The following is a 13,879-nucleotide window of genomic DNA, read 5'->3' as shown; positions in this document are numbered from 1 at the left end:
TATGTTGATTTACAAGCAACATCCTCGAAGTGCACTTATGGTTCTGCGCATCGGTTTGGCGTATCGCTACCATTTGTTTGGTTTTGTGGGGCGTAAGGAGTCTGAGTGGGCTTTCATGCAAACCATATACCTGCCTCAGCAGTTGTAAAAGCCACACAGCTGTACATATATTTAATTTTCATATTATTTGTTAGTAGTCTAAATTGTTCCCTTTAGCCAAGTGAGGTTCAGAGGAGACCAGAACTGGTTAGTTGTCCTAAAGCTAACTGAGGTGCAGCGTAGGCTGGGACATCATTTTGTTCTTTTGCCAAGATAGGTTGAAGGTAGGCTGAGCAATGAACACTCCTGGTGGGCCTGATAATCCTTATGTGGTTAAAAATGTCATGTTACTTTATTAGGATGCTTTAACTGTGGTTTCCATGCAAAACTAAGATTCCATGGCAAAGGTGTTGGTGCCCCTTTGCCTGAAAGGACACAGTGCACTAAAGGGGTGGCTATGCTGCCTCCCAGCACCTAGTATGCTTTTCTTCATTGTCATTAGTATCCGTAACGGAGCTGGTCCTTTCTCTCACATGTTGCTGGCCTAAAAGAGGTCATGTCTCTGGTACCAGTATGTGGTGGTAGCCTGGCTGGTTCTCTGCCTCTTGCTTTTACTGCTGCTATGAGCAGAAGCCTCTACCATTCTACAGCACATGCAAGTTTCTTCTCTGAGATAGATTCTGGAAGTGCTTCACAGATCCTTTTAGGATTAAGCTGCAGGAAGAACTAGATTCATGGTAGTTTGACTGTAAGCAAGTTGTGCCATGTTAGCAGCAACCGCATACGCGTACATGGACTGCAGATGCTGGGAGATGAATTACGTTCATTCCCCTGGAAACAACATTACCCCGATATTTGTGGAAGTGTCTCACCCTAAAGCTCTTCTTAGCAATCTTAGATTAAAATAGAGGGAGAGTCAGAGAGAAATAACTGTTACATAATGCCACACCAGGTAATCTGGGATTGCCCGTCTTTTTGGCGAAAGGGCAGGGAGAAATGATTTAGCATTCGAGTTCCTTTCACCTGATTTCATCCAGAATCTTTCTACGAACAGTATTTATAAAGGGTAGGCACCAAGACCTCCCTACTCAAGCAACTGGCCATGCTGCCTCCCGATGTTATCTTTATCTTGTTCGATGCGCATCCTTTTGTGGGTGGTCTATCAGGGCTTTCCTCAGCACAGTTAGGCGTTTGCTCGTTGTGGTCATGATGCTTAAACATTCTTTCGGTTTTCCAGTGCACTCTAAAATGTCTATTCTCTCATAACCTCTACCCTCTCAAATTAAGATCCCCAACACACCCAAGTCATATTAGGCCATAACTTAGTAGAGAAGCCCCCATTGGAACCCACATCTCTAAAAGGGACTGCCACAACTTAGCAACATACCATATATAAAGGTTGTAAGTTCTAACCTTCTTTTCTCTTCCACCAATCCAGAAGCGCATGGTTGCTTGTAGCGGACTGTTTGCGAATTCCATTTCAGGGGCAATTTGTAAAAGTAACCTTGGGTCAGAGTCTTTACCCACTGAATGAAGGCACCAAAATGGTCACGCGATGCCATAAGTACATTAAAAATGATGGACAATGCAGAAGACCAGTGATGTATTTATATGCTAGGATCCTCCACTGCCCCACAGATTTCACCAGCAGAGTTGCTCTTGTTAATATAGGCACTGCATTGAATGGACACAAAGTGGTGATTTCCCTCCTCTGGGATATTTAATTTTAAGGGTCGACTAAATATGGCTTTCTTTTGAGCTCCGTTACTCAGTACACAAAGGAAGCTTGTGTGACTGGCTTGAAAACAATTATCACAAATAACCCTGGGTGTAGAACTACGCTATGCTCGCGTAGGTTGCGTAGTTTGCGCAGCTATGCGAATTGCATGTAGCACAGTGCAAAAACGCATAGCGCAGTGGGCATTTTTTGCTTGCTCGCGGTCCTCAACGTCAAGTTGGCGACCGCCAGCGAGCAAAATGACATCCCAGCGAGACTTTTTCCTCGTTCGTGATCAGCAACGTCAAGTTGCCGATCGCGATCGTGGAAAATAAACCTCCCGCCGAGATTCTCAACGCGGGGAGGTCAGGTTTATCTTTGCGAGAGGTCTCGTATGCTCGCGACCGCTTCCGATGAGAAACTACCAGTCCGCATTGAGAACTGCCGCTAGAGTACAAATCTACTGGAGCAGCAGAAAACGACCGCTGGCACTGTGTAAGATGCCGTTTGCAATGATTGCACAGTGCGGACCAGCTTCTGCCACTGGGTGAACTACGCCCAGGGTTTTGTATAGGCTTTCCTTATGGTGAGAAAAAGAAATGAAGCCAATTCTAAAATATTTCGCATACGCATTTAGAGATTGCCAGTGATAATGCATCCCAAGTGTGATTTATTTTAAATGAGCATCTTAAGTGTGCACTTCATCGTATATGTGCCTAGACGTATAGAGATGGATTGTAATCTTATCACTGGTGTAATTACGTTCATGTGTGACATTCTCACAGCATGAACCATATTGTAGTACACCATTCCTATTCATTGTCAGACTATCACAATACCTCTAGAGGTATACCCCTGCATATCAAGACACCTGTTGAGTATTAACAGTAATTTCCTACAATAGATTAGTCAGTGTCTCAAATCTGATCATCTTAGCCCATACATGTACCTAATACTTCTATCTGACCTAGTGTCCTTTAGTGCTATGTAATATTAAGAGTGCATACATAGGGCCATATGTATCAAAATCCTCTTTTGCGATTCTCAAATAGCGTTGTTTTGCGAATCGCTATTTGAGAATCGCAAAATGCTATGTATGTGGAATTTGCAATACATTTTGCGAATCCTACGTATCCCTTAATTGCGAATCTCAAATTGTGATTCGCAATTGAGGAATACCTCTCCATTCATTCCTATGGGCCTATACGCCCATAGGAATGAATGGGAAGACATTCTCAATTTGCGATTAGCAATTAGAGAATCGCAAGTTGAGAATGCAATTTCAAGGGTGCAAGGGTGGCAAAAGGACACCCTGTTGCACCCCTGAAATAAGCCTGGAGGCACATTTCGCGAATATACATGCCCTAAGGGCATGTATGTGCTTCACATTGAAATCGCAAATTACCACCAACCTGAAGTTGGTGGTAATTTGCGATTCCTTAAGGCCAAATAGCACTTTTTGGGTACTTCTTACATTGCATTTAAGGAATCGCAAAATTTGCGATTCCTTAAATGCAATCGCAAAATAAGGAATCGCAAATTTTGCGATTCCTTATTTTGCACGCAGATGCGATCGCAATTTTGCTTGATACATATGGCCCATAATTAGGTATATGTGACCTACTTGGCTAAGTAGGTTATCTGTTAATTTATCACTGGAGATCACATTCTTGATTGTAACTAAAAGTAATGCATGCCTGTTTCCAGACATAAATGTTCTAAATTGTTGCACTAAGGAAGCAAGTGTGATGGGATTTTTTTAAGGACTCCAGATGTAGTGCCTTCGATTTGAATCAGTTCGAATAGTAATTTCTGGTACTTGTCGACGTCAAGGGCTTCAACATCCAATTATTATGGTCTCTTTATTCTTGTGGTCTCTGATGCGTACTCTAACGCCTGCTAACATGGGGGGAGGGCAGGTTTAACTGAGCTGAGCTCAGTTTCCAAAGTTGCCTTATGGGGCTGAAATGTGAGGCAGCATATGTGCATAGTGGGTCAGATTTGGGGAATTAGGGTTGTAGGCGAGGAAGGCGAAAGGTGGGCACTCAATTGGTATTGGTGAGCGTTTGGTATGAGTGTATGCCATGGCTCCTGATCGTAGCTAAAACACTCACTTGTTTTGTGCCACACCTCTGTCCTGTCCCCCCCTTCCTGTTCAGGATGATAAAGACATACAGCGCTGTGCCCATCTTCAGAAGGAGCTGATCCTCCATGCCATCGACTCGGTAGATGCTGACTCTGAGACTGGCGGGTACTTGGTCTACTGCACCTGCTCTATCACAGTGAGTACTGCTAAGCCTCTGGCTTAATGGTGGTTGGTGGGGTGGCAATATAAAGGGTTTTGGAGGTCCAACTTCCTCCTTCCCTGTCTCATTGGAGCCAGAAGAAAGCAACGCTTAGGGTGGTTTTCTTTTGCAGTGTGAACCTGTGAAAGATGTACTGGCAATAAATAACATCTTTGTATAGTGGTCACTTAGAATAACATATTCTTTCCCGAAAACCTAAAATGATTGGTTTTAGCCAGAATCATCTCGTAATTAACTCACAGTGCCCTAGCCGCAAATATCACAATGCCCTAATCACAAATGCTGTTTCAGAGAGATTTTTTTTGTTTGCACAAACAACACATGTATGGAACACTATTATCCAGAGATACAGAAGTTGAGTACCGAGTTAGTTGCAATTAGTCTGTTACCTCAAAGTCAAGAATGCTGAGTACAGTGTAGGTTTGGGACTCTGCAACAAAAAGGCCCTTTGTTTACATAAAACTGAGTGGTCATCCAGGGCTGTATGTTTTAGAAAGAATAGAGGCTAGATGTATTTTTGACCAAGTCGTGTCTGTAATGTGGCTGGCTAGTTTTTAACGTATGATATTTGAATCCAGTACGTCTCAGTACTTCCTCTTCAATTTACCTCAGCCTTAATTCCTTCCAGAAATCCTTGCAAATGCAAGGACAGGAGAACTCAATTTCTGCTCATGTAAAGCACTCTGATACCTTTGGGTCTAATAGGAGAAGTGTGGCTCACTGGTTAGAGGAGGCAGACCCTGAAGCAGAGGTCAGACCCGGGACCAGGGTTCAATTCCCGACGCGGCAGGGTCTTGAGCCCAAATATCCACGGACTCGATAATTCTCGTTTCGGTGCCTACTCGAGTCACGGGTTCACACTCTGCAGCTCTGGGCATTAGCTTGCTTAATCTCCACTATGGCCCCCCGCGGCGGGATGCCTGGCTTTCACCTTGGGGATGCCGAGTACGGGTATCTCACAGGGAAAAAGCCAGGACGGGTTCCCAAGGCAAGAACGCTTAATAATAATAATAATAATAATAATAATAATTCGGGCTATTTAAAACTCCACCCTGCCCCCCCCCCCCCCCCCCACACACAAAAAAAAGGACGGAGAGCACCATAAGCCTCTTTTGTCAGCCAAATTGCTGACTAACAGTTAGAATTGTTATGCACCTCTTCGACATGATGGCCTCATGCATTGGCATAGTGCCCCAAGGGTGGCTACTCATGAGCTCTTTGAAACAGTGCCTCTCAGCACAGTTCTCACAAGCAGAGGGTCAATTGAACAAACTAGTGTTGGTAATGGCCAGCATTCATCGCTCTCTGCAGTGGTGGAACAGCAACAACCTGTTGTAGGGTAGGCCTTTTCTAGACCCCAAAGCGCAAGTCACCATTACCACATATGCCTTTTAAGCTGGCTGGGGAGCACAGCTCAGTCTCACTATGGTAAAGGGAGTGTGTGCCTCACATCAACAGGGGCTCCCATCCACTGCCTCGAGCTGCTAATAATCCATTTTGCCCTCAAAGTCTCATTCGGGGCAAAGTGGTACTAGTCATGAAGGATAATATGACCACCATGTACTATCTACAAAAGCAGAATGGCACTCATTCTCTGTCCCTCTCCCTGCAAGCTCTGATCATTTGACTTTGGGCACTCTGCCTCCGCGTTCACTTTATGGAGGAGTAACTTCCGGTGGTGTATAACGACCTAACGGACTTGCTCAGCAGAATGCACCAACAAGTCCATGAGTGGGAACTTTATCCGCAAGTCCTCTGCACCTACTTCCTACTCTGGGATACCTCACAAACAGATCTCTTTGCCACCCCCACAAAAACAAAATGCCCAAACTTTGCATCCAGTTATATTCACTCAGCCTCGTCAACGCAATGTGAATGAACTGGTCAGGAATATTTGCTTACGCTTTTCCTCCTTTCCCACTCTTTCCATTTGTGGTGCGGAAGGTGTGGCAGTCGTCTCAGACTCTCATCCTCATAATTCCTGGACATTGGTGAGCATTTTTCTCAAGTCACTACATCTGCAAAATCAATATAAGATGACTTTGGTCCTTTGTCCAGTTTGTTGGTGTCTATTCTAGTCTGGATTAATCTCGCATCCTCTCATTTGCCTTTATTACCGCAAAGTCATCTCTCAAATGCTTGGGAGAGGCCACAGATCTTTTAGATTTAGTGCAGGAGCATGGCATGGCGGCACCCACGGCCTCAGGGCTCCCCCTATGACTTTCTGTGGGATATTGCTTGGTGGGGGGGGAATGGTTACCCCCATCACATTCTGCAGAAGGGCACACTCATTTTGTACTACACAACCGACTGATTGGCTGTACATCTGGTTCTAGTCACAAAAATAATGATGCATGCAAAAAAGTAGATTATGTCACTTTCTAGACCAAGATACACTCAAACATCTATGGATTTTATTAGCTATATTTACAAATAACTTTGAGGCATAAGGGCAGTGTTAACCAATAGGGCAGTGTTCAGGTGTTCTCGAATAGCTTTGGGACTTGGTGGGTTTGCTACAGTGTATGTAAATAAGTATGAGTGGTGTCTCGCAGATAACGTCCCCACTTAAATATGCTCTGTGTGCCTCTGCTCTAGTACTAGGAGACAAGCTGAATAGTTAAGTGGTTTTGAGAACCTTTTCCGATTTTGCACTAAAGCAGTCAAAATCCCCAAAGCCCATCACCAAACAAGAACACAGGTTTGATTCACATCTTAGATGGGTGCCACAGTCCACTCCAGCAAAGTCTTAGTCTTGTTAATTGAAGCTACTGGTGATCTGTTAGTCTGTCTCCAAAAGGAAACCGGTCGGGGTCAGCCCATGTAAGTCCCCAGGAGGTACCGGAATCTTTACAGAATTTTCAACGGGGACTAAGACAGTTACATTCTATTTGTATAGCACTGTCAAACTTTTTGCGAGGCCCAAAGTGCCTTCTGAGTGGTTGAGGAAGTACCTACCCTGTTAGTAATATTTATACAGGACATCCTATGCCTGACTAAATCAACAAAAGACTTCGATTGGTAATTTGTTCCCGGGCACCCCTTCATAAAACATGGTTAGAAAAGCTGTTGGTTGTAATAGAGCCATGTGGCTCATACTGAGTGAGGTTTGGGCACACTGTGCTTAGGCATGATGTGTTGTGAAGAGTGTGAGATTAGACACTGTCATGCATGTGGATACCTAGCACCATTGTGGTCTGAATCATAGGTTATGAGCCACTAAAGATGTGAATTAGGGGTGTCTGCCTCTGATAGCCTATAATATTCATGTACCCAAGTGAAATGACCCCGGTCCTTCTGGTGTGGTTAGGCAACCAAGGAATAATATGTAGAGTTCACCTGGCTGTGACATAAGCCCAAGTCCTGAGAGTGTTATGTAGAGTCCAGCCAAAAAGAGTAGAGAGAAGTAGCCCTATGGAACCATCCACACTTGGCTCTAAGACGTCTTTTCAAGTGGGGTAGGCAGCAAACTATTGGAGAGGGGGTTATACATTCAGAGAGAGGTGACACCTGAGGTGTGGCTTGCCTAAACCCTCAGAAGTGGGTGCATTATGGAGGCAGAAGGGAACAGAGCAATAGAGGTTCTGTGGAAGGAACGAAGGATGAATGGACCAGGCAGGGGATCTGGCCCATTCCATTGCCCATGTGTAGGAAGCTGGCTACTTGTTGCAGTGCCTCCCCACTTTTTGCCAGGTATTTGATGCACCTTTGACTGAAGTGTACTGGGTTCCTTCTAACCAGGTCTCCAGTTCCGGTGTTCTTTCCTCAAAAATGTACAATTGTTTACCCAATTGGCAAAACCTTTAGCACCCTCTTTAAGTCCCTAGTAAATGGTACCCCTGGTACCTAGGGCCTGAGGTGCTAAAGAGGGTCTCTAAGGGCAGCCACACAAATTGTGCCGCCCTAAGGGACACCTCACCAAGCACATGCAAGACCGCCATTGTGGACTGCGTCTCTTGGTGCGGACACAAGTGAAAACACAGCATGTCACACATCTGTGTGCCATGTCCCCTACCACTGCATGGAATATTTGTAAGTCACCCATACAGCAGGCCTAACAGCCTTAAGGCAGGGTGCTGAATATTACATGTGAGGGCATACCTGCATAAGCAGATATACCCCTGTGCTGATCAGTCCTATTACTGCCTGTGCAAGTGGCCAGGGAAGCCATTTTAAAACATATGCTTGACACTGAAGAAAAATTAGTTCCCCTGCTACACGATGGTTCACTGAAAATAGGGTTGTTTGGCAACAAACATCTTGTATTGGTAAACCCACACTGATGCCATTGTTGGATTTACCAATACATGCACCCAGGGGCATCTCAGAGGTGCCCCCTGAACACCTCTGGTGTACTTGCTGACTGGTTTCTGCCAGCCTGCCACCCGAGATGCTTTTCCGACCTCCTTGAATGAGAGCCTTTGCTCTCAGGAGACTTATAACAAAAGACTGTCCGGGAAGAGGGTGTAACACCCACAGGATGAACTGCTGATTGGCCTCCTTGGGCTGGTGAGCTTCAAAGAAGCTGCCTCCTTTGAAATACAAATTTGGCTCGCCTCACAGGACAGGAAGCCACCCTTGTCCAGAGCCCTCTTGGGACCTAGACAGACAGGAAAATCAGCTAATCAGGTAGGCATGCCACCTCAAGGCTGGTACCACCACTAAGGTGAGATGGACACAATTTTTCAGAAGTAGCCATTTTTGTGATGGTATACCTAGGAATTCTGTGACGGGGTTATGCCCACTTCCCACAGGAAGTGATCATATAGGGGGGATAGTGGCACCAAGGGTCAGTAGCCCATTGTCTACTACCCTACACTCCCCTATTGCCCCTAAATTCTGTAGTTGGGGCAGTCCCTGGCACCAGAACAGCAGATCCTGAGAACTTAAGAAAAGAGAGGAGGACACTGAAGAGTCGCAAAATCAGAGAAGAGAGAAGCATCTTATCTGGTACCAAACCTTTCAGCCTGTCTGCTTCCCTTGTCGAAAATGGCGCCAAAGTTGACTCGTCCTGCAGCTGTGACTCCAGAAACTTGGAAGGACTTGCCTGCCTTCGAAAAAAAGCCCCAAGACCTCCTGTGAGCAGCAGACCTTGTCTAAAGAATCTCCAAAAGAAAAGGGCTCAGAGGTCTCTGAAACTGCCAAAACACAATATTCCATTGGGGTCATTCAAAGAGCCAGGTCTTGAGGTTGAAGAATCAGAAATTGCAGTGTCCACTTTTTAAAATGAAAATAATGAATATTTAAAAACGTACTTAACTAAATGATTTTTCTCTGATGCCAAATCATACATAAAGGTACTTGCTATTTTTATAAATTGGTATGGATCTCCTTCTTGAGTCGTGTTGTCATTTATGAACCATTGTGTTTATTTTGCAAATGTCTTGCACTCCTCTGTGTTAAGCCTAAGGCTGCTCAACCATTCTACCCCCTATTAGAGCGCTTTGCGATTGCATAGCAAGCCCCTCTCCACTAGTAAGGGAACCCCTGGATTATTTACACACTATATCACTTGTGTGATATACCACATAAAGAGCCAGCTTCCTACACAATGCCAAGCCCAAACGGGCAAGACATTCTTTAAGGTCCACTTTTTACCTGAACACTCTTGGGTGGGTGAGGGGAGCAGCTGATATGTCTGCTTGAAATTCACTCCCAAATTGACTTGGCATTACTTTTTTAATCAAAATTAAGCGTGCTATCAACTCTCCTTCACTTATATATGAAGATTTTATTTTTGATTGACGTAAGCTGATGCTTTTTTTCAGTAACTTCATCGTGTGGCCACACAAAACCTTAAAAAAAGACACATAGCAATTCATTGTACATTAGGTTATACCTTGCAGATATTCCATGCTTGTGCCAATGAGGATTAGCCAGCGTCATTGGATTTTTAGAGACGTCCTTGCTATAACAAACATAAGATTTTGGACTTTTTTGGCTAGGCCGGCTCTAAGCGTAGATACTGACACCTTCCTAGATTTCCTAAAGCTACATTTTTCATCCAGTGAAAGGAAGGCAATGAGGAGTGGAAGTTGAACAAGGATAATGATTTTTTTCTCAGTCCTTCGGCTTTTCGTACAGTCCACCTCCTAGGAGGAGCGAAAAGGACTTGTGGAGATGGGGCTCTTGGCACACAGAGGTCTATGGTTTATGGGGATCTGAGGCTTTAGCACGGTCTCCTGTGCATCTGGCCTCCTTTTGTGTTCTACATCCTCTTTTTTTTTCAGCCAATAGAATTTGAGTAGGAAAGAAGCCTGAAGACCTAACAGTGCGGTTTTTCTTACAGTAATTCACTTATGCTTCCTCTTGGTTAACCTGACAATATGGTGGGCTTTAGAGGTCCTGAACTGCAAGTTCATGCACCTAATAATCGGAGTTTCCACCCACCCCAATGGACAGGACTATACCCTCCTCATGCTATCCATTCAGCTTGCTTCAGTGTCTTCACACATTCCTCAAGCTTGGGAAACCCTGGCGAAAGATATCTCTTTACTCTCCCTCGCTTGAGTCTTGTTAGGTCCCTCGGAGACAACACTAAGAACTGTGGAAGGGATTGTGGGTGAGATTCTCTGTTCTTCACACTCTCACTGGTCTTCTCCCCTTTTGTGTCTTTTTTGACAGGTGGAGGAAAATGAGTGGGTGGTGGACTATGCCCTGAAGAAGCGGAATGTGAAGCTGGTGCAGAGTGGGCTCGACTTTGGGAAGGAGGGTTTCACAAGGTTTGTAGCAAGTATTATCTCACTTTAGTAAACTTTTTACCTATTTGCGAATTGCTAATGTCCTTTGACCCTAAGGACTTTGAAATCCCAATGTTCTGTTTTTTGTTTTCTCTTTGCACTATCATAGTTTTCTTCAATGCATCCCTGCTGCAGAATTTTAGGACTCTGCTGCTATAATCCATACTTATAAATCTTACTATATTCTTGTTTTTTCTGGGATTTCTCTTTTTACAAGTTCCTGCTGTAAATCTTTTTGACCTCTATCTTCTGGCACATCATTGCTTTGCATATTATTCGCTTAATGGCAAAACCTGCTTTTGTTTGTGACTTGATATTTGAGTTCTTCTGCATTCAAAGCTCACAATGCTCAGCTGCTCCAGATAAGACTGTAACCAGCTTAGGTTGTTTGTATATCTGTCGATAATTCATCCATTCCAAGGCCACGGTATGTACGGTTCTATACAGGCTAATATTTAGTTCATTTAAATTGAATGTGAAAAACAGTATGTCCAGTTTAGATAATCAGCCTTCGCTCCCACCCCCCCTTGTGTTGTAGTTATGACTTCACAAATTTTAGATGTCCTCTGCAGTATTGACCATAATGATGCCACTAGTGATATTATTCACCACTTGCTTCTTGTCGTAATAGCTTAACAGTGTATGTTAGTGGTGTAAATGCGTCCGTGTCTGCATGACTGGACTGTTTTCTGGCTACGATGGAGTTCTTAACTGCTGTTTATAAGCTGAATGATACTCCGGCTTCAGAAGGTGGTTTGCATCACGATATTCCCTTTACACAGAACCATTTTAATTGAGTCGCGCATCTTTGACATGAGCAAAAAAAGGGACCTCGCTAGTCACAAGCTTCAAACATCCATTCGCAAAACCACCAGGTCTGGCATTTGCTGCCACACTTTTAGCTTTGTCAATACTTGTTTTGTTTAGTCATAATTTATGTAAGACTTTGGAGGATCTCCTGGGCACTCGAAAATACACGAAAACATTGACTAAAAGCAAAAATATGTTTTGACGTCAAAAAGAACACATCTCTTTAGTAGGCCCTGGAGGGAAGTGCTGTGGGTATGCTCTTTGTGAAAGAGCATAATGCAGTCACTCACAGAGAAGTTAGAGTATGGCGCAAGTTGGCTGAGCCACTGCCCCGTGCTGTATGCCATTGTGGGTGAAATTAAAATGTAATTGACACCGCAGTACACTAGCGGATGAAGATTGTCTGAAAGCCCCTATAAGTATGTGTATTATAGATACAATTTTATTAAATTGAAAAGGTCTTGGCTAACTCAAGAAAATAATGTTAAGGCTGTTATTAAAGTAATATGCGGAAAATAAATTGATGAGATTTTTTTGTAGCAAACTTTGATATACTATAATATATATATAACTTTGAAAACATATTACTATGAAGTCAAGGCAGGTGTATATAGTCCACACCAATTGATAGAAAAGCAATATATATGTAAGCAGGGCTCTCAGACCACGTACACACCAATTTAAGACTACGGGCTCGGAACACCGGTATGATTCTAAACAGCGAAGAGTCTTTTTGTAGTGTGATCATGTTACACTGTGGTTAGAAGGCCGGTAACCACACACGGAGCATAGTGTGTCACTCCCTACTTGTTTGTGGAGTGGGGATGGGGAGATCTGAAGTTTTGTTTTTGAATTGTCCTGTTTAGAACTAGCCCAAGGAGCGGACTCTGGCATACATTTATTAAGCCACTACCTCATACATTTATTGTATGTTGCCCAGGTTACTTTAATCGCAACCTTAATGTGAGGTAATCGTTTTTTAAAGCTTGTGGCTAGGAAGGTTCACTTTTGCTATTCTAATTTGCACCTCTCCTTGCAGTCCTATGATGGGGATTCCTTACTCTTGGGAGATCATCTTTGATACCAATGAGGGCTGCCTTTTTTCCATCCGTTGAAAGGATTCCGCCACTAATGGTCAGGTTGCACCTTTTCTGCATTTGAAGGGAACAGCCTGTAGGACTTTGTCGCCTCAGGTTGAGACTGTACTGCAGATGTCCCTAGATAACCGGCATACTCTAAAATAAAAACAGCCAATGGGAGATTTGCCACAGCATACACCTCCCTAAAATGGTGGGCACCTGTGGCACATAACCCAGTCATAATTTCTTCAGATGTTTGGTCCAGGAGGTGAGCAGCAAGGCCTCACTTCTATGTTCTGGTGCTCACATGTGGTGGCTCACTGTGCTGTCATCTTTATTGGATTCTAAGCAATTTGACTTGATTGATAACCATGATCGCTTCACCCATAAAAGCACCTACATTAATCTGGACAGACAACCCAATCGCCATGTTCTACATCTGGAAGAAGGGATGACATTTGTGAATGTCCAAGGTGGCACAGGTTCTGAAGGGCGGGTCTTGTAATATGTTAATTTCATACCTTCTGCATCTACCTAGGACTTTTTAGAAAGAAAAGGCCTTCCATGAAGACTTGATATCCCCCCCCCCACCCTCAAGTGTAAGAAACTCTTTATGTAGCAGCTCATGACTATGGAATACATGGGTCACATTGAGACACGTGCTTTATCACTTTGTCATTATAGATCGCTTGTTAGCCTTAATGGCTTACTAGAAAGGATTTAGAAAATGATCTCCCAAAGAGATAACCATATGTTCGAGGCATATGGGCTGCAGATGGTACATTTATGAATAGATCGCCATCTGGTGTTGGGCTCGCATGATTGCACTTGTTTTTCTCCTGGAGAAGTCTTTGTCATCACGAGATCGATTACTCCTCCTTTGGGTGCTAGTGCGCATGGGCATCGGCTCCATCCTTAGATTGTTTTTTTCCGCCATCGGGTTCGGATGAGGATCGAAGCGCTCCGGATCGACTTAGACAAAGAAGGTTATATTCGGCGCGTATTCCCTTTCCAATTCGACGGTATTGTTATCGAACGCGGCTACACTTCCATTTTGACGCGTTTCGACATCAATAACAAGATTTCCAACTGCTACGTCGACGAGACCAGGAAGCCCATCTCGACGTAGCCCAGCCCGGAGTCCATGGAAAGGACTCCATTCAAAAAATGTCCAACTTGTGGTGCTAA

The 13,879-nt window shown here is 44.0% G+C and overlaps 1 protein-coding gene across 1 annotated transcript in view; it reads left to right on the top strand.

Moving 5' to 3' along the window:
* Nucleotides 1-13,879, top strand: part of NOP2 (NOP2 nucleolar protein) — a 95,711-nt gene that overhangs the window by 70,902 nt on the left and 10,930 nt on the right. The window contains exons 14-15 of the mRNA XM_078651556.1: nt 3,916-4,038; nt 10,687-10,784. Of these exons, the coding sequence (XP_078507682.1) occupies nt 3,916-4,038; nt 10,687-10,784 (221 nt within the window). The remainder of the gene's footprint in view (nt 1-3,915; nt 4,039-10,686; nt 10,785-13,879) is intronic.

The sequence above is a fragment of the Lissotriton helveticus genome, chromosome 7 (assembly GCF_964261635.1).
Source record: "Lissotriton helveticus chromosome 7, aLisHel1.1, whole genome shotgun sequence".
NCBI classification, from domain to species: Eukaryota; Metazoa; Chordata; class Amphibia; order Caudata; family Salamandridae; genus Lissotriton; species Lissotriton helveticus.
The sequence above is the reverse complement of the archived record's forward strand: the minus strand, read 5'-3'. Positions and strand labels throughout refer to the sequence as shown.